This window comes from Sinocyclocheilus anshuiensis, unplaced genomic scaffold (genome assembly GCF_001515605.1).
Source record: "Sinocyclocheilus anshuiensis isolate Anshui unplaced genomic scaffold, SAMN03320099.WGS_v1.1 scaffold1120, whole genome shotgun sequence".
Classification (NCBI taxonomy): Eukaryota; Metazoa; Chordata; class Actinopteri; order Cypriniformes; family Cyprinidae; genus Sinocyclocheilus; species Sinocyclocheilus anshuiensis.
Window position 1 is genome coordinate 436,510 of NW_015551069.1, and position 21,702 is coordinate 458,211.

General features: G+C 34.9%; 1 protein-coding gene and 1 pseudogene across 1 annotated transcript in view; both read right to left on the minus strand.

Moving 5' to 3' along the window:
* LOC107662174 (coagulation factor VIII-like) overlaps positions 1–7,296 on the minus strand; it is a 30,496-nt gene extending 23,200 nt beyond the window's left edge. Inside the window, exons 1-9 of the mRNA XM_016452091.1 lie at positions 7,121–7,296; positions 5,706–5,803; positions 5,491–5,613; positions 4,763–4,975; positions 4,464–4,637; positions 2,730–2,954; positions 1,481–1,733; positions 1,227–1,407; positions 763–850 (exon numbers count right to left, since the gene is read on the minus strand). Of these exons, the coding sequence (XP_016307577.1) occupies positions 763–850; positions 1,227–1,407; positions 1,481–1,733; positions 2,730–2,954; positions 4,464–4,637; positions 4,763–4,975; positions 5,491–5,613; positions 5,706–5,803; positions 7,121–7,269 (1,504 nt within the window). The 5' untranslated portion in view covers positions 7,270–7,296. The remainder of the gene's footprint in view (positions 1–762; positions 851–1,226; positions 1,408–1,480; positions 1,734–2,729; positions 2,955–4,463; positions 4,638–4,762; positions 4,976–5,490; positions 5,614–5,705; positions 5,804–7,120) is intronic.
* Positions 7,297–10,215: 2,919 nt separating this feature from the next.
* LOC107662179 (treacle protein-like) lies at positions 10,216–15,955 on the minus strand (annotated as a pseudogene).
* Between the last annotated feature and the right edge of the window lie 5,747 nt (positions 15,956–21,702).

Genomic DNA, 21,702 nt, shown 5'->3' on the forward strand with positions numbered 1-21,702 from the left:
TCCGCTTGAAGTGACATGCGCTGCGTAAACAGATCTGGCAGAGAGCCCTTGGCCATATCACGCTCAAGTTCTCTGGCATTGTTTTACCTGTTAGCTCTCGACTGGATGTCGAAGTTACAGGAGTACTCTGGAACGATTAACCAGGCCGGGTGTGACCTCGGGAAGCTCAGCCCGTCTTAGCCTTGGGTTGTTGTTAACTTCTCTATGGTCATTGGTTGCTTATGGAAGTTTATACTTTTAGTCGTTCCACTACATTAGCATGGCGTGATTGTACTGTGTTCCCATATCCGTCTAGCAAGACGCAGTACGAGTGTACTATCAAAAGGGAACGTACTCGGTTACTAATGTAACCTCGGTTCCCTGAGATAGGGGAACGAGTACTGCGTTGCTAGCCGTGCTATGCAGCTTCAGTCGAAGTAACCTGAGAATCCTGTGGCGAACGCCCGCTTATATAGCCAGATGCCCCGCCCATTCTGGCGGGCTTTGGCTGGCTTTGGTGGGCTTCGTCGCCATAGGCTCGTGCAGCTTCGCTGCCTAGCCATTGGTTCGTTTTTAATACACTGCACGAACCAATGGCCGTGCAGTTTCACTGCGTGAATGAAAAGGCTTCAGTTCAGGAGAAAAAAGGCTTTTTTCCCATATGCGTCTAGCAAGACGCAGTACTCGTTCCCGTATCTCAGGGAACCGAGGTTACGTTAGTAACCGAGTACGTTTCCCTTATGTACAATGTGAAAATGTACAATGAAATGCAATGACTCATACCCTTGTTTGTGTTCTTCAAAGGCTGAACACTGGTCAGGCCATTTGGATAAAGGTTGAATGGTCGACTGGCCATATTTTTAAAAACAATCTGTTAAGATATAAAAAAAATTGTGAATTTCAGAAAATTAAACAAACAAAAAAATAAATATATATATATATATATATATATATATATATAAAACATCAAATTTAATTGTCTCAGTTTAACACTTTAAAGTCTCCATGAAATGAAAAATGCAATCTATTTCCTAAATGTGTCTTATTGGATCTTGACTTACTGATTGATCACTTCATCCATGCAAGTTTCACACTACATTTTTCGTACAAGTCATATGGACTAATTTTATGATACATTTACATCTAAAAGCTTCAGTACCAATTGATTGCAATTGAAAAGATTGACCAGTCTTTCTCTGTTTCATGAAAGAAAGAAATGCCTATCCCTTTAAATCCACATTCCCTACCTGAAATTTGTCTCCCACTTCCCCTCTGAGCTCTGGGCCCATCAGCATTTTGCCAGTGGTTTTCTTCTTAGTGAAGGTCTTGTCTGTGTACTCCACGAAAGCCACTTTCTTATAAACACCACCCAAGCGCTGAGGACCTTTTCTGAACCACTCAGATCCTGCTGCTGATGACGATGAAATCCTGAAGCATGAAAATCAACATTATTTTCAGTCGGTTTGACATCATTCATCTCAGGGCATACTCAAAGTCGTACCGATCGCCGCTTTGAGACGAATAGTCCCAGTCCATCTCCTCTGCAGCGATGTAATGAACCCACACTTTAGGTCTTCCCTTGGCGCTCGATCGAAGCACTGATACAGGGCCTCCTTGCTTGAACACAATGGAGATCATGTTGTCTTCATCCTCCTCCTCCTCATCATCATCACGTATGACGTTTCGTTTGTCTGGGATTGGGGCCACCACAGGTTCAGGACAGTTGTCAACAGTGAAGAACGCATTCATACCAGCTGGAGAAGAGAGTTAAATCGAACATCAGTGATTTACACTCTTATTCAATTGCATTTCTAAACCAAACATAACTTGTTACTTCTTGCAAATTCATTTAGACCATCAAAGTACAAAGCACATATTTCTTAGGTCATCTTGATCTAAATCTTTCCCCTTATTAAACAAACAACAACCTCTTGTCCAACAAATGCCCGTATGATTGCCAATCAAGCTGTGTCATTGCACATTTTGCTTCACTTTTACTTAAAATATCTGATTTAAAAAGATCTAGAACTTAACTAGTCACAAATATGATCACTTATCCAACTGAAAAGACATAATGCAGTTTTTTGTGCATTACCACCCCGATTACTGAACTTTTGAAGCCTCTTCCAGCAGAAAATTTGGTTTAAGAGTTTCATGTTGTACATCCTACACTGCTGATAGGGTCAGTAAGATTTATTAATGCTGTTGAAAGAAGCCACCTATGCTCACCAAGGCTTCAATTATTTGATAAAAAAAAATAAAAATAAAAACTGTAATATTGTGAAATAAATATTACTATTTAAAATAACTGCTTTCTATTTAATATATTTTAAAATTTAATTTATCCTGTGATGCAAATCCTAATTTTCAGCATCATTACTCAACTACAGTCTTCCAGAAATCATTCTAATATGCTGATTTGCTGCTCAAGAAACATTTCTTATTATTATCAATGTTAAAAACAGTTGAGCTGCTTCGTATTTTTGTGAAAACTGTGATATATTGGTTTTCAGGATTCTTTGATGAAAAGAACCATATTTATTTGAAATAGAAAGCTTTTTTAACATTATAAATATCTTATCTGCCACTTCTGATCAATTTGATGCATCCTTACTGATTAAAATAATTAATTTATTTCAGAAAACTTTACCTCAGCTGCAATGCCTTTATTTTATCTTACAAAGTAAGTCCTGATGATACTGTTATTATGACAGTACAAATATGAACATTTTACATTGTACGAGTCTTACCTGTCTGATGAGAGTGGATCTCGCAAGAGATCAGAAACTTTCCGGTAGCAGATGGCTTCATGAGGGCTGTAGTGAAGGTCATGGGCGTCATCTCTACAGTTACCCGCTTATGGTCAAACACCTTTAATGTGTGTCCTTCAAACTGGATGCTGTGGATCTCTGGGGTCGAGCCAAGACCAATAAGATGCCAGGACACTACTGGACTCTTCTGGCACACAGTTAGACCTGATGAAACAGAAATTACAGAATATGTTTGAGAATTACACCTGTAAAGAACATGTCCACCCCAATATCACAAATAAGAAATGAAGGGCCAGGTTTACTATCAGCTTGCACCAGCGCAAACCCTCAATTGGCATTAAAAAACTACTGTCAGGGTTTACTAAAGACACGCAGTGGGAAATTAGCGGTGTAAAGGCATGGACACAGTTATTTTTGTGACTCACCTTACTGAATATGCATTTGTAGGAGTATCCCTTTCGATCTGTAAATTTATGGGAGGAGAGTATTTAAATGAATCACGCAACGTGATTTACTAAGATTTGCGCTCGTCAGTTCACTGGTATTTGTGGCATTATTTAACGCCCCAAAAAAGCATGTCTTAAAGCAGGTGGTAATTTGCGCTGGTCATTATGGAAATTGGATGTTGCGTCTGTGTTCTTTAATGTGCGCATTGTCAGTAAATCACACGCAAAATTTTCCTCTCCAATCGGCGCTTTTATGGAATTGTGCTCTAACGCTAATTGCACTGTTTAGTAAATCTGGCCCTAAGAAATTAGAATGTACCAAAATGAAAAAAGAAGTGTCACTACTGGTCAAAAGTTTGTAATATTTAAGATTTTTTAGATGCTTTTGAAAATAGTCTCTTATACCTTGCTGCATTATATACAGTAAAAAAAAAAAGTAATATTGTGAGGTATTTTTACAATTTAAAAAACCTGTAATGTAAATAATATAATTAATTCCTGTGATGCGAAGCTGAATTTTCAGCATCATTACTCCAGTCTTCAGTGTCACATGATTATTTGCATCAGTACGATTTTTACAAATATTTGTATTCAGCAATGACTCATTAAATAGATAAAAACTGACAGTAAAGACATGTATAATGTTACAAAAGATTTAAATTTCAAATAAATGCTGTCCTCTGTTTATCAAAGAATCCTGAAAAAAATGTATCCCAGTTTCCACAAAAATATTAGGCAGCACAACTGTTTTCAACATTGACAATAATCAGAAATGTTTTTTTGAGCAGCAAATTAGCATATTAGAATGATTTCTGAAGGATCATGTGACACTGAAGCCTGGAGTAATGATGCTGAGAATTCAGCTTTGCATCAAAAGAATAAATTACATTTTAAAATATATTCAAATAAAAAACTGCTATTTTAAATTGGAATAATATTTCAGAATATTACTTTTTTTTTTTTTACTGTATTTTTGATTAAATAAACGGAGCCTTGGTGAGCAAAAGAGACTTCTTTCAAAAACATTAAAACAATCTTATTATAAACATTTGGTTGTGTATATTTATATTTTGCATAAAGAAAATGAAACTTTTTTTAGTACCTTTAATATATTTTTTGCATTAATATATGACATTATTTTCATTCAAATCAAACATAAATTCTACTCTAAAATGTATTATTACTTTAAAGTGAAAAATCTCATTCTTAACACTGTAATGATAACCATTTCTCAACAGCTGCTCAGGTGTGGTGAGGCTGATCGCACCTGGTAATGTTGAGTTGATGTATCCATTGATGGTGTGGTACTGGGTTGGACTTGATGTTTTCTTCAGTTTGTCTGCTCGGCCAACTTCCCGGTACCAACTTTTACTCTCATCGAAGACAGCAAGAAGCAAAATGAACTCCGGAACCTTCTGCTGTCTCTCCTCGGTCAGAGCCTCTGAGAGAGGTCAAATGTTAAAGGACATGTCAAATATACACCAGCATTCCAATTTCAGTACAAAATGTCAGTGAGATTTTACGTGATATATTTGACAAATCCCATCAGAGAAGCAACAGTCACACCTGTTTTACAGATCAGGAGAGTCCCGACGAGTCCGCTGTTCAAGTCTCGGACGATGTCCACCTGTGATGAGTAAATGTAGGTGAGGCAGTCTGGATCTGATGTGGTTGGGCCGGAGTTGGGGGAAATGTCCCACACGTACTTGTAGTAACCACCAGGAGGCACTGCATCATCCTCTCGCTCCTGAACAGAGCTGGAGTCCTCGTACCCCGCGCCTGCCATTGAAAAGCAGAAGGATGTTGAGGTTTATCTTTACACATTATAGGTTTTCAAACCCATCAGGATATTGCAGTATATCTCACAATATTGCTTTCGTTTCGCTGGGTAAGCCCAAACTTACTATATGCTGGTCTATATGGGAAATCACATGTATTTTATGCACTCTGGAATTTATCAGTATCTCCAGTGTTACAAAACACATTACAGTATTCCAAAACAAGTCTATAATGATGTTGTGAGTTCAGTCTAGGAACATTTTGTCTTATGCAGTAAAAGTTGGACGGTTTGGAATGAAATTATTTACATTCCAAAAGGGTTTTTTCCGCAGCAATGTGATAGAAAAACTATTTTTGTTCCCCAAAACGTTTCAATAAGCAATTCTTAAAAGAACCGCTTTTAGAACATTTTAATAATCTAAAGAACCTTGTTACATTATAAAGAACCTTTTGTGCAATGGAAAGATTCCATGGATATTAAATCAATGGCTTTCATCAATTTACCATCAATTTACCTTCTGATTGTTTCCAGTACTGAATGCCGATGGGAGAAATACTGAAAGATTGTGATGCAAAGTTTTTGAAGTGCACCACAACCCTGTCGTTCACCACTGTTCTGATAGTCGGGCCTTGAATACCTGAAACAGATCATTTAATATTCTATTTATTCAATTCTAAACTTCTTAATGTTTTTTTCCTAAGAAGCAGAGATTTCAACGCGTATACTGACCAGCCCAGGGAGGTTTTGACTTTGGTGCTGTAAAAGTGGAATCAGTGTATTCTGTATATACAGCCTTGATGTATTTCTGGACACCAGATGCAAATTTCCTATTAGGAATAATTATGCTGTTACTAGACATATTTGCAATACAGTGCAATGCAACATAATACAACGCAACTTTATTAATCCACTAGAGTTAGCAATTCATTGCTAGATATTGAAAGGAATAGTTCACACAAATATGAAAACAAAATGTATTTATCCTCAGGCCATTCACAATATAGATGAGTTTGTTTCTTCATCAGAACAGATTTGGAGAAATGTAGCATTACATCACTTGCTCAGCAATGGATCCTCTGCAGTGAATGGGTGCCGTCAGAATGACAGTCCAAACAGATGATAAAAACTCTCCAACACTTGTGGATTATTGTGATGTATTTATGGATTATTGTGACACTTTGCATTAATTTATACAATTTTGGAAGTGGTGATTTGAAGTTAAAAACATCTTGATGGATTCTAACAAACAGCTTTTGACTTCACAAGACATTAATTGATGGACTGGAGTGGTGTGGATTATTGTGATGTTTTTATCATCTGTTTGGTGATCTGAAGATCCATTATTGTGGTAATGCAAAATTTCTCCAAATCTGATGAAGAAACAAACTCATCTACATCTTGAATGGCCTGAGGGTGAGTAAATGTTCAGCAAATTTTCCTTTTTTGGGTGAACTATTCCTTTAATAATTATACCAGACAATGTATTTCAAAATTCCAGTACCAACTTATAACAGAACATTTTGTCTTATAAAGGATTAGAATGGTTGCAAGAAATATGCATATTCAGCAAATGATCTGCTGCGGTTTCACACTAATGGGTGTGAGCGGTTATCACGCTCTGTTCTAAAAACACCAAATCAAAGCATGTTTGTTCTGACCACATATTCACTATTCATGGACTGAAAATCACTACAAGAACATATTATATATAAATAACAGGCAGGCTTCTGATCACTAAAAATAACAATCAAACTATGAATGACATTGACCGTATCTAAGTGCAAACTATGCTCACATTTGTTATGCTCTGTTTAACTATACAACTTGGAAGCATAATTGAAATTTGGACAGGCCTTAAAGCTTTTGCCTTTGAGGGTTGCTGGACTGAGTCCGTGCCAACTAATGAAAAGATCAAACACTTTCTCAAAGCTGTTTCCTTTCTATAATTACTAACTGATGACATTCTGCTTGATGGTCAGATTCCAGTTTACTCTGATAAAACACTTACTGTTTGTACACAGTGGTGTTTTGAGAACACTGTAGCAAAATTTGTATAATAAAAGACATAAAAGGTGTATAATGTTTATGGGTAGCAATAATTAAAAAGCATGTTTTTATGTGTGCATAATAATAAATGTGCCCACCTCTGGTTTGCAGTAGGATCTGTTGTGTCTGTAAACACATATTCCCACTTAGTTTCCACTGCTGCGATGAAGAACTCCAAAGCCTTCGCCAGGACACAGGAAGACTTCAGACACACCGTGAGGGAGAGGAGGAACAGAACAACCTTCATCACTGGAGCACAAGTTAAACCCGCTGACTGAATGAGATGCTGAGATGCTGTCAGGACATATTTAACTGCACAGGAAAAGTGTTTAGGGAGGAGCCAGAGAGAGGGCGAGACAGAGAGAGTGTTCATGATAATCATGAGCAATGATGAATGTTTGAGTCATAGAACGAATGAAGTAAGAAAGAATGGATAAAGGTGCACTCTTTTGCAAATTTCTAGTTTTTTTTTTTGGTTCTATTTTCCTGAAAAGCAGATGTTTTGGGCAATAGTAATAGTGATGCTTGTCATAAGCAGTCTTAATCATTTACACGTAACGTTTAATTACATTAGCACTGGAAATAATGTACCATTTAGGTAGGTGAGGTTTAAACTCGCACTTACAAAACGATATGCAGTGTTTTATATCAATGATGTGCTCTTTTTGACCAAAACAACTCAAACAAAGACATACTTTGTTTTTTTTTTTGCTTTTCTGACCAGAAACAAAATAGAATAAATGGCAAAAAAGGAGGTTTACCTGGAACTCACACTTACAAAACGATATGCAATGTTTTTTTTTTTAATTATTATTATTAATGCTGTGTTCTTTTTAACTGAACTCCAAAAAGTGAGGTTTAACTAAAAAACAAAAACAAAAAAACATTTAGGAATGATCACCTATATATATATATATATATGCAAAGTACAAATATAGGCTATATTTTTGTGAATAGTAGTATAAAGTGATCGTTTCGTTTGTAAGCAACTCAGTTAACTTCACGAACTAAGGTTAGGCCTACTGTTAGTCTATTTCTTAAAGAACTCCTGCGGCTTGTTTAGTTAATAAATGATTACTAATTACTTTGCACATATCCAAACAACACATTCTTGTTCATATTTTGTTCCTGTGATATTTGGTTTCAGTCCATTATACGGCGATAAAAAGCATGACAGTATTGCCAGCGCGGAGAGATATTGTTTATTTGCAGGTGAGGAGCGCGTCACTTAGTGATACTGCGGAGTGATATCATAATTAGAAAACAGCAGAAAGACACTAATGTGTGTAGTCCCGGTTAGTTCTAGAAGTCAGTGGACTAAACACCACATTTGCTTTTACCAGTTTAATTTAATCTTTATAAGTCGTTATACATTTTAGGCTATAAAACACGTCGTGAGCCATAAAGAAAGACTGCATTTAAATTAGGGTCTCGTCTAAAGTCAGGCATCCGCTTTCAGTTTTCTCTTGTGTAATTAGGAAACATGCTTTCAGTGTAAAGAACTCGTCCTAGTCTGCCAAAAAAGACTTGGAACATCATACAGCAGGCAGTCTGTAAGGAATCGCCGCCACCTAGTGGAGATTACACGCACGCATGCACACATAAATACTGTTAGTTTACATTATTCAATGCCAATGTATACGTATACAGATATAATTCAGTGCTGTTTTTGTGCTTTTTTAGAATCGCCTTGAAGCCCCACCTGTTCAAGACGATCATATGGTGCCGCGACGAGGTGCGAGTGGTTAGGCGATGGCCTGCTAATCCTGTGCTCTGCACGCTTGGGTTCGAATCCATCCTCGTCGGTTAGTGACTTTTCAGTCTTGAAAAACATTTAAGCCATGACAGTCATTTGGACAAATCTACTTCTGCATATTATGGCAAGACACCACAGGTGTCATTAAAATGTAAATAATATATCCCACCATGTTTACCCCAGTTAATAATCAACAGTACAATAAAACAAATTGTGAATCGTTTTCGAATACATCATTGTTAGATATGAAAAAGATGCATTTCACAATTAAATATGCATTGGTTTGCATACATTTCCAGAACAGATATCTTAATATTAGATAAAGTCGTTTCCTTGACATTTTTAGTTTTAAGGTTTTTTTTGTAGTTTAACATGTTTTTAGAAATAAAATGTTATATAAAGTGACTGATATATGATGTAAACACCTTCAGATTACTACAAAGTTTGGTGTATGTAAATGATGGTGTAGATTTATGATGCAGTAAATGAGAAACAAATACTTAAATAAAAAGGAAATTAAAAATGTTTTGTAACATCTTAAAGATGGAAATAGGTAAAGTGTAATAAAATAAACACTAAAATATGTATTTTGGATATTTTCTTTATATCAATCTAAAATACATTATTAAAGTATTTCAACATTTACAGTATCTCCTGGGAAAATGGAGAAAAAAATGAGTGAATTTAGATTTATGTCTCTGGTTCAGTCTGTTGCAAATCAAGCAAGAATTGTCCCGGTTCACCACGGGGCCCCCTCAAGCGCGGGGCCCGGTGCGACCGCACCAGTTGCATTTTGTTCATATTTTTGAATCAAAAATGACAAATACAATGTGACCACTTTTTTTTTTTCTAAATGGGCATAAATTTGAACACGAAAGGACATTTATAGAATTTAGTGCTTGATCTTAAGCCATTGTACTTTTTTGAATTAAAAAATGAAAGGGATAGTTCACCCAAAAATGAAAATTCTGTCATTAATTACTCACCCTCATGTCGTTTCCCTGATGTCACATGGATTATTTTACAGATCTCCTTGCTACGTTTCTGGACTTGGGAACATTTCAGTTGCGTTGCTGTCTATGCAGGGTCAGACAGCTCTCAGATTCCATCAAAAATATCTTAATTTGTGTTCTGAAGATGAATGAAGGACTTACGGGTTTAGAACGACATGAGGGTGAGTAATTAATGACAGAATTTTCATTTTTGGGTGAACTATCCCTTTAAGAAAACCTATCATATGACCAAAACGAAAATAAAACAATATGATTTTTATTTCTTGGATCTCATGATTTTTGAAAAATTTTTTTTAAAGGTTTTAAAAGAATACAAAAGGCATAAAATTCATCTTAATCACAGGAAATCCAGTTATCAAAAATAGAAAAACAACACAACAACAACAACAAAAACAATACGAAATATTTCTCAAAATGTACCTCCCCAAAAAAATACAAAACATAAAAACACTGACTTACATATGAACAAACATGATCCAAACAATAGGGACGGAGCATGCATTCAGGTTAAATAATTATTTCAGCCGAGATTGAGAGATTGAGAACTGAAGTCTCGAGGGCCGTTACATCCATTATGTGCTGTTGAGTCCATGAGTTTCAACACTACTGAGCTGTTTCTCTTTTGAAGACTTCTTTTTCTGGACAATAAAAGAGCAGTACAAGTAATTTACTTGCAGAACAATTAATCAATCAGTTTTATTATCATAAAGGGTTTCTGCCGGTTTCATAAAGACTTTTTAAGACCAAGCAAAGACCATTTAAGAAACACAATGAGCCATTTTAGCAACACTTCAACGTTTGAAAACGCAATTTTAAACCGATCTCCATTACTTTTTAAAGGAGAAAATTCTGCTTATTTTCTTTTAGAAACTGTGTGCCAGTTCAATCATGCAATTCATTCACCAATTTTACCTTTTTGTGCACTACCACCTCCTCATCTGGAGCAAATACAGGAGGATCATCAGGGATTATCTCCTCTGTTTCTTCATCTCTCTCCTTCTTTTTCTTCTCTGTACATCATTTCAGTGTGAAAGGGAACACAAGCAAACAAAAACTGAATGAAGCAGTAAAATAAAGCCTCAAGCCAGGATATACATGTATTTAATGACTCACTCTTTTTCTTCTGACTTATTTCTACTGGAACGGATGCGTCTTCTTCTTCTTCTGCTGGTGGTTGAAGAGCATCTGCATTTTCACTCTCCTTGCTTTTCTTCTTCTCTTTGTCTTTCTTGGCCTTCTTGGGCTCAGGTGTGGCCTCCTCCGGTGCTGGGACATCACAAGCTTCTTCCCTTTTGTGTTTTCTTTTTTTGGAAGGAGTTTTTAGATCGTGACTACAGGTTTCCTCATTTCCCAAACCATCACCATCTACAGTCTTTGCTTGAGATTTACTACTTTTTAAGGGCGTTTCTGAAGGAACGTCATTCTGGATCTCCACAACATCAGCAGCCTTGCTTTTCCTTTTTGTCGAAAAGCTGTTTGTAGAGTCAGACTGCGGGAGATCAGCATCCGATGCGGCTGTTTTGACCTTCTTACTGGTTGTTTGCTCCCCGCCAGATACTTCAGTGCTTTTAACTTTCTTGGCTTTAGATTTTTTTGATGGTGTTTCAGGCTCAACTGTTTCTAAATATCTTTTACTGGCCTTAAGTTTGCCTTTTTTAGATGAAGAGTCAGGTTTAACGGATTCTAGAGAGACATCAGCTTTCTCAGGTGTCATTTCTTGTCCATTCTCAGAAGGACCTTCTGTTTTCTTAGCTTTAACCTTCTTTGAAGGTGTCTCATCAGGAACAGGCTCTACAACACTTTTAGGCTTCTTGTTTTTCACTTTTTTTGATGGTGTCTCTGATTGGTCAGAGGTAGCGTCCATCCTAGCGTTCTTAACAGCTTTCTTAACCTCTTTAATATTTAAGGGACTATTGTCAGTTTCAACATTACTGGCTTCAGATTGGCTTTTCTTTTTTTTAGTCTTTTTAGATGGAGTTTCAGTGCTGCTGGTTTCTGAGGTACCATTATCTTTCCAAACATTGGTCTCAACTTGCTCTGAAAAACTATTTTCTTTTTTAAAGTGAACTCTATTAGGAGTCCTATTGGGTTCTGAATCTGATACACCAACCTCTTTAGTCCTTGTCAACGGAGTGGCAGTTTTGCCAGTTTCCAAGAGTCCATTCATTTCATGATGTGCTTCTGGATTATCAGATGAGTTAGTAGCTTTAGCTTTTGTTCTTTTAGGGGTCTTAACCACATCAAGACCTGAGATACTACTATTTTTCTTATTCCCAGCCTTTTTGGATGGTGTCTCAACTTCATGATGTTCAGAAATAGCTACAGAATATTTGTCTTTTGACTTTTTTGAAGGAGTCTCAGATGCATCAGTTGTTACAGGAATGTCATCAGGTTTGGCAGTCGACTTTCCCTTCTTGGCTGGGTTTCCCTCTTTTTGAGCTCTTGCCGGCTTCTTTGTCTTCCTTCCCTTTGCTGAAGACTTTGCAGATGAGACAGGAGATTCATCCAAGGTCAAGAGAACATCCATCTTCACTCGATCAGCATCTGGTTACAAAAGACAAACTTCAATAATCATATTTCATGTTTCTGTATTAATCTTATGTAAACACATCACACCAAGAAGTTAATACTTTTATTCAGAAAGGATGCATTGGCATTTATAGTGTAGTATAAGCATTTATAATGTTTGAAAATATTTCTATTTCAAATAAATGCTGTTCTTTTGAACTTTCTATTCATCAAAGAATACTTTTTGTGCGCAAAAGAAAAAAAAATAAAGACTTTATTCAACAATTCGTCTCCTTCGCATCACCCTAGTGCCATTTTGGAGAGCATCAGCTGGATGTAAACAACGTATGCTGTTGTGTCAGCTGCGCCACGCCGGATCTGTTTCCTACGTTGTTGTGATTTGATCTGAACGGAAACAGCGTATCCGTGTGACGCAGCTGACACAGAACAGTATATGCTGTTTACATCCAGCTGATATTCTCCAAAATGGCACTGGGGTGATGCGGAGGAGACGAATTGTTGAATAAAGACGTTATTTTTTTTCTTTTGCGAACAAAAAGGTATTCTCGTAGCTTCGTAACTTTACAGTTGAACCACTGATGTCACACGGACTACTTTGTCGATCATCTTGGTACTTTTCTGGACCTTGAACGTGGTAGTTACCTTGCTGTCTATGGGAGAGTCTGAAAGCTCTCAGATTTCATCAAAAATATCTTAAATCGTGTTCCAAAGATGAACGAAGGTCTTACGGGTTTGGAACGACACGAGGGTGAGTAATTAATGACAGAATTTTCATTTTTGGTGAACTATCCCTTTAATAAGACTGTTTGTTTTGCACTATGATGATGAGAATTTGGGGATAAATAAATGTCCTTAAATGTCATGAAAATAATGTCACAATGCAATAAACTTTTTTTTTTAAACGGCTCAATTTTCTTTATGCTAAGTACCTTTAAACATAAATAAATAATATCTTTCTCTTGATTTTGTGGTTAAACGTGGTGTTTGTATGATTTACCCATCTGCAGGTAGTACACTACAACCTTTCAATGTGATCAATTGTGCATTTTTACAGTTTGTCTCACCTGATAACTGAGAAACCATTTTCCTCCACTTCTCCACATCTAAACTCAAGTCTGAATCGGAATCGTTCCCTGCAGCAGCAGTGGCCAATTGAGGCACCGACTTTTTTCTTTTCCTTGGTTTGGTCAGTTTCTTTTTTCTTCTGTTTCTGTGGAGTGGAGTAAGTGATGAATATGTCAGGTGACTTTTGTATGGTGGCTCAGTTAAGTTTGGGTAAAATATTTTGGTCAGTTTTAAATCAAATACCGTAGATTTTTTCACCAATTCTGAAGTCGTCTTGTTGCTCACAGACTTTTTTGGACCAACTACTTTCCATACACAAAACAAACAACCAAAAATATAAATAACTTAAAGAAACTTTAACTGAGGGTTAGGATCACAGTTCAGCTCTATCACAACTAGGAATATGTGTACTACAAATGTCTAAAATAAAGCTTTAAATTCTTTCTATTTAAAAGAAAATTTCTACCAGAAATGAAAATTTGCTTAAAATGTATTCACCCTCAGGCGATCCAAGATCTAGATGAGTTTGCTGCTTCATCAGAACAGATTTGGTGAAATGTAGCATTACGTCATTAATGTCTTGTTTATTACAAACACTTCACAAATCCATCAAGATGTTTTTAACTTCAAACCGTCACTTCTGGCAAAAAATATGAATCCATAATAATGCTTCCTCCATTTAAAAAAAGTAAATTTCCTGTTTTCCTCACATCAAATTCTCCCTACATATTTGTTTAGAACTGTTTTAGACTGTTTTTGAACAGTACTTGATCTGAGCATATTTCTCTCCCGATTCAGCCGAGATTACTTTTTCACCGGAGAAAGCGATAATATGGACAGAGGACATGCATTTTAGACAGAAGCAATAGTTAAGTTAAAAACGTCTCAATAATGGATTTGTTTCTTACAAAGATGCAGCTTCACATTTCACATAAATTGACGGTCTGGAGTCTTGTGGGTAATTGTGATGTTTTTATCAGTTGTTTGGACTCTCATTCTGACGGCACCCATTCACCGCAGAGGATCCATTGCGGCGCAAGTGATGTAATGCCAAATCTGTTTCCATGAAGAAACGAACTCATCTACTCATCTTGGATGGCCTGAGGGTGAGTAAATTTTCAGCAAACTTTAAGTAAGATAGTCAGATTCGTGGCAGCTCCAGATAAATGTCAGACAAAAACACTGCTCAAACACACATTACACAATATAAACATTGAAATTAACTTCTCATTTACCAGCAGAGGGGGCTGTGATCTTAGACTTGGTTCCTGACTTGCTCTTTGCAGGACTCTTGAGCTCAGGAGTCCGAACACCTGTGAATTTAAAGAGTTTCAATTGGTCTCTTTTAATATTAGTGATCACTCCATATGAGTTTTAAATTGTCAGTTTGATTTCCATCAAAATGATTCATGTACAGTACTCAGATTTATAGAGTGAATCTTCTGATAAGTAATATTTAGTAAAGCCTCTGATGTACATACCATCTTCATCATCTGAGCTGAACACATCACGTTGTTAAAAAGGAAGAAAAATTATAAATTAGTTTGAAACCATTTCAATGAAGCCTACAACATGAGACACACATGCACCGTCTTACCTTGCCCACTTCTTAAAGATCTCGCTCAAGGATGCTTTCACTTCTTCAGTTTCAACCTGTAATTGACAGCCATATTTAATACAAGCATTACGTGCATTCAGACAATTGCATATCACAATACTGAGCTCGTCTGACATCAACTTTAATAGAACAAATAAAGCATTGTGAACTGTTGCATTGACCTCAGTGTGTGTGTGTGAAGATCTTATTTGGTGCTTACAGTTTATCCGTGCACTAATATCAGTAACCACAGGACAAAGTTCATTTGCATGAGTTTAAAAAGCTTGTTTCTTCCACTCAAGTCATATTTAACGCATACATGCAGTTAGTGCCAACTACAGTGGTATAAATACAGCTTTAACTAATGCATTATGGTTTATGTACATCTTGTAGTATTGTCACTGATAGGCAGCGATTTCAGTGTGCTCTGTTGTGATAAACACCAAATAAATTGGTATTGGTAAATACATCAGATTAGGTTCGACTGCTCTAATGCAAGCGTTTGAAATGCTTTATTTTGAATTCTCTTGACGTTTCAAAATGCATGCAATAATACAGTCTCTTGATCTACAAGCACGCACTCGCTCTCTCAAACACATGAATAAACATATCTGCACCTGGGGCGCTTGCTTTCTCAGCACGTTGGCTGCTTTCTTGTAGCCGCTGTCCTTTAAATGGTGATATATTAAATTGATCAGCTCGTCCTGCGAGGCGTCTGTAATATTTGAGTTCATGTTTGGGATGGGGATGGGGATGGGTTTAAAAACGGGTGCGCAAGAAACTTCGAAAAAACTTTGCTGCATGTTTCTATTTCCGCTACGTTCTTCTTCTTCTTCCGTTTTTTGGCGCGTTACATCCTGTGTGCATATCGCCACCTACTTTTGCTGTTATGCAGTCATGGTTATTTATAATCAATTTCTTCCTTGTTTTTCCTTTTCCTATTCTTACACATGTATATACACAAATATTCCTACTTAAATAATTATTCGATGCTCCATCCCATTCCTTCGCCCCAGGTTCCACCTGGCGCTGCGTGTTCAGCTCCTCCAGACTAAATCCGTGGTCTCCTTAAGATCCAGAATAAAATAGAGCATCCATATTCTATATTTAAATCCTTTCACTTAACCCAGTAGTATATATGTATTTTATTAAAGGGGTCATATGATGCGATTTAAATTTTTCCTTTCTCTTTGGAGTGTTACAAGCTGTTCGTGCATAAAGAAGATCTGTAAAATTGCAAAGACTAAAGTCTCAAATCCAAAAGAGACATTCTTTATAAAAGTTAAGAGTCAACCATGCCTACCTAAAACGGCTCGTTCTAACACGCCCCCACATATCTATGTCACTATGTGGGAAGATTTGCATAACGCCGTCAACTTCGCGCTGTGGATCGCCGGATCGGCTTTCACCGTGGACGAAGCGGAGTCCAGCCCGGGGTCATCACATGTGATTGCCGCAAGCCCTCCGGATGCTCCTTCGTCAAATCCACCGGCCGCGCCGTTCTCAAGCCCACTGGCCTCTGCTCACTCAAGCCCACCGTGTGTGACGCTGTGTTTCGTTGTGAAAGCAAAACTACTTTGTTTGGTCTTATAACGCACATCCCACACCATATCCTAAATTGTCAAAAATATCATTAATCATAATGTTAAAAAGAATTGGACTTATTACACTCCCTTGTGGAATACCATTTTCTGCCTTAAAAACTGATGACTGACACGCTCCTACTTGTACTATAAATGTTCGTTCAAATAAAAACTGAGATAACCAATTATACATTTTACCATTTATTCCTATCCTTGATGCTTTAATTAACTATCCTTGATGCTTTCATTAACAACCATTCTCTCCATATTGTGTCATATGGTTTTTCTATATCAAAATATACTACTGTCATAATTTCTTTCATTTTTATTGCCTTCTCTATTTCGTTACTGACCTTTATTAATGCATTCATTGTTGATCTTTTACCTCTAAATCCACACTGATATTTACATAATTTACCCTTCTTTTCTAACTCATAAGATAATCTGTGAACTATGATCTTGTCCATTAATTTACATAAGTTTGAAGTTAAAGCAGTTGGTCGATCATTTCCTGGGTATGTTGGATTTTTACCTGGTTTTACAATAGGTATTACTACAGCTCACTTCCATATCTTTGGAAGTATTCCTTCTATCCATATTTTATTATATAACTTGAGTATAATTAATAATACACTATCTGACGGATGCTTTATCATTATATAACTTATCCCATCACACCCAGGAGCAGTATTGGCACATTTCTGTTCCGCTACGTTCGCGACACGCGCATTCCTTCACTCTGACCCCTGAACTCTCCACTGCTCGCACTGCATCATAGGAAATGTAGTTCATTAAGGTGTGCTCTGTTTTTGTAGCATATGAGAGATTCTTATACTGTACACACACACACACACACACACATATATATATATATATAGAGAGAGAGAGAGAGAGAGAGAGGAAGAAAGTGTGTAAATAGTTCAGTTCTACCTCAGGATTATAGTATTAAAATATTAATTTAGTTATAGATGGATTACAATTTAATTATTTTCTGAAAAATTATTGAAAATCAAGTCTTTCATTGCCATTTTTTCCTATTTGAAATTGTGTTTCTCTTCTTAAGGGTCCTAGTGCAATTTTACATAACACTATTGTGAACTTTAAGGAAATAGTTATTAATATATAATGATTAATATAGAAAAATATATTATAAGGATATTTAATGTAGTAAAATATTATAATAAATAAAATAAATAAATAAATACACACACATACATTATTCAATATATATATATATATATATACACACATTCAATAGCACCGATTGATTTAACGTGAATCGGTACTCGGTAGTACCGACGCAATTCGGTCGGTACCCTTAAAAGTACCGAGTTCGGTACCCAACCCTACTTATAGCACAATTAGTGCTGTCAAATGATTAATCGCATCCAAAATTTAAGTTTTTGTTTACATAATATATGTGTGTGTGCTGTGAATATTTATTATGTATATATAAATACACATGCATACAGTATATATTTAAGAAAAATATGTTATGTTTATATATTAAATATATTTATAAAATAAATTATATGAATATACATATATGCATGTAAATACATGTTAATATTTTAAAATATATACATGTGTGTGTATTTATATATACATAATAAATATACACAGTACATATTCATATATTATGTAAACAAAAATTTTATTAATCATTTGACCACTAATCACAATGCATTTGCTTATTGTTCTGGGAATTAATATATTAAATATTCTTATTGATATATTTAAAAGATTGTATATTAAAAATTATATTATTTTTCCAGATAAAAAAACAAACAAACAAATTAAATTGTATGTATTATTTTTGTTTTTATTCATGTAACTTTTTTTTATTATTTTTAATTTAATTAAATTTATATTGTTATTTATAAATGTGTTTATATAATTTGTTTTTTTCCCAGATATGTTTACAAACATACATATATACATATTTATACACACAAACATGACGGTTCGGTACATACCTCGGTTTTGACGTCACGGTTCGGTGTGATAAATAGTTCATAAATAGTTTTTTTTTTTATTATTATTATTAAACAATGTTTTACTGAACAAGCTGCTCTTTCTTTAACTAAATTCAGTTATAATTAAAATTTCTTTTAAATTTTCTTTAAATCTACCTCATAAAATAAATAATAATAAAAAAATCTATAGGCCTAAAAATCTACCTCCGCTTCTGCTCTAAACTATAGGGAGCCCTTTTACGTTACTATAAGCTTACAATTAACAACAGAGACCAAACGTAAATTTAATTGCTATTTATTTTGAACTATAATAATCAGCACTCAAATTAAAAAAAATTGTATGCAAACATGTAAATTACACTCTAAATTAACTTCTAAATTATAGGCTACAATTTCTATTTGTTATAATATAATCTGCAAATTAATTTTCAAGAATTTAAACTCATATTTCATTAATTTCTCTCGACCTTTATTTCGGTGTTGAGCTCTGAAAGTGAATTCTTTGCATACGTGGTTCATCATAATGACATCTTTCTGCTGTTAAAGTGCTCAGAAACAGTATTATTTGTTTAATTAAATGAATCAAGCCGCAAGCTGCTCTGAAGCATTTCTGCTGAGCCTGAAGTTAATGTTCATTAGTTTAAATGATCAGACAGCAGCCGCTTGTGTTTTAATGGACACTGAAAGTCATCTGAAAGCGTATGTGAGTCCATCTGTGTGTGTGTTTACCGCCTGCAGCGTGTGTAATTCATTCTCAGGTCATTGCTTTCAGAAAGCTACACACTCCATCCTGAAATTAATGGTTTGCAGATTTTAGCAGGCATTTTTTGGAAACAGATCCATGTCTTCCACTCACTGAAATCAGCTTTAGTGTTTCTCAGATTGCTTGCGTTTGGGAAGTACATCCTCTTATTGTTAGGATGTGATGGTTATGCAAGTTATTTTATATTGGTGTAATAGTATATATTTAGTTATTTTTCTGGAAATAATTAGAAATTAACATATTATTGTTATTAATATAAAATAAATCCATCCATCCATTCATCCATCTGCATACATACTATAATAAATATAGAGGAAAGTCATAAAGTCTTGAAACGAGTTTCCTGAATTTTTTAATAGAATAAATAAATAAATATATCAGTAAATTAACCAAATACATGTAGAATTAATATATAAAAGTATATGTAAAGAATTTTATACAGTTAATTAAATAAAATGTATGAGTATTAATACATTTTTAAAAACGTTAATAATTTATAAAGTGCATATATGTATAGACACTATAATAAATTCACTGGAAATAATTCTTGAAATTAATTTCCTGAAAATAATTAAATATTTATAGAATTAATATCTAAATGTATGTATGAACAATTTTATACAATTAATTAAATAAATATTTAGGCATCAATACATTTCTAGAAAAATGTTAATAATTTATAGAATGTATAGATACACATAGTGAAAATTAATTTTTGAAATTAGTTTCCAGAAAAATAACCAGACGTTTATAGAATATATAAACAATTATGTAAATTAAATAAGTAAGTATTAAAAATGTCTATAGTGCGTATATGCACACTATAATAAATATAGGGGAAAATAATTAATTCTTGAAATTATTTTCCAGAAAAATAACCAAATATTTATGGAATTAATATATAAAAGTTTATGCAAAATATATATATATATATATAATTAATTAATTTAATTAAATATATGCAAGTATTTAAAACGTTAATCATTTATGGAGTGCATATATGTATAGACCCTATAATAAATACAGTGGAAAATAATTAATACTTGAAATTAATTTCTAGAAAAAATAACCAAATGTTTATGTAATTAATATATAAAAAATATATGTGGAAAAAATATATCAAGTTAAATAAATAGATATTTAAGTATCAATATTATTTTAGAAAATGTTAATGATTTCTAGAAAGTATAGAAACATATAAAGTGGAAATTATTTTAAATCTACATGTGTGAGTCTGTCTGTGTCTGTGTGAGTGTCTGTGTCTGTGTGAGTGTCTGTGTCTGTGTGAGTGTCTGTGAGTCTGTGTCTGTGTGAGTGTCTGTGAGTCTGTGTCTGTGTCTGTGTCTACACTTAATTACCAGTATTTTCTCTTTTCATTTGGATTTTAATGGTCTCAAACCCAAAGATTAGATGATTTGTTTAACATAGAGTCAGACAACCATGCAAAAGCATGTACATATCATGAAGCAGATTGATGCTGTCTGTTGTGAGATGGTGACGAGGTTTACAGACAGAGAGTCTGAGATAACAGGAGGAGTTTAATGCATTGTGTGCTTTTCCATCGGCAGGCTTTGCATCCGCTGGATCCCTCCAGACTGTTCGGATGGCAGTCGGCCAACGCCATGGGCGGCAGCGGTAGGAGCTTTACACCTTACTGTGAGAAATGCTCCTGGTTTTATTGACTAAAGTGTGGGTTTGCTGATGTTTTCCAGAAGCGTCCAGCGAGCCGCCGCACTTCTCCAGCTCTCAGCTCGTCAGTAAATTGGCCGTCGTCGAGAGTCTGGACTTCCTGTATTACCTGAGTCACGGCCGGCCGGCGTTCGCATACGGGGTTTTCCTCACGCAGCATCTCCTCAACTGCAGCAACGTCAAGCTTCAGTGAGTCCAGCTCACTGTTACACTGTCAAAATAACACACAAACACGTGCTTACTGTGACATCTGACAGCTCAAACTACAAATCATGCTGTTATGACAGTCAGCTACTTCAGTTTAAATTCTTTGAATCAGTTTAAACCCTCAATAAACTATAATCTAAAAAAATCTAAACTATAAAATTATATATAACATATTTAATGTAATTATACAATTATATTCATAAAACTTAAGAATATGTAAAAAATTAAAAATTACTAAGAATATGTATATTATGCAGAATGTAAAATGTAAAATAATTTTTTTAATTAATAAATACATTTTTTGAAAATAATATAAAGTGCATATATATGCTCTTTACAATATTGTGAAAATTAATGAACTCTGAAAAAACTAAAAATATGTCAAATTAATGTATATAAAATATGCATGTAAAATAAATATAAATAAATGTTATATCAATTGTATATTAAATATAATTCTAACTTTATTTATAGAATATATATGTGTGTATACACCCACACA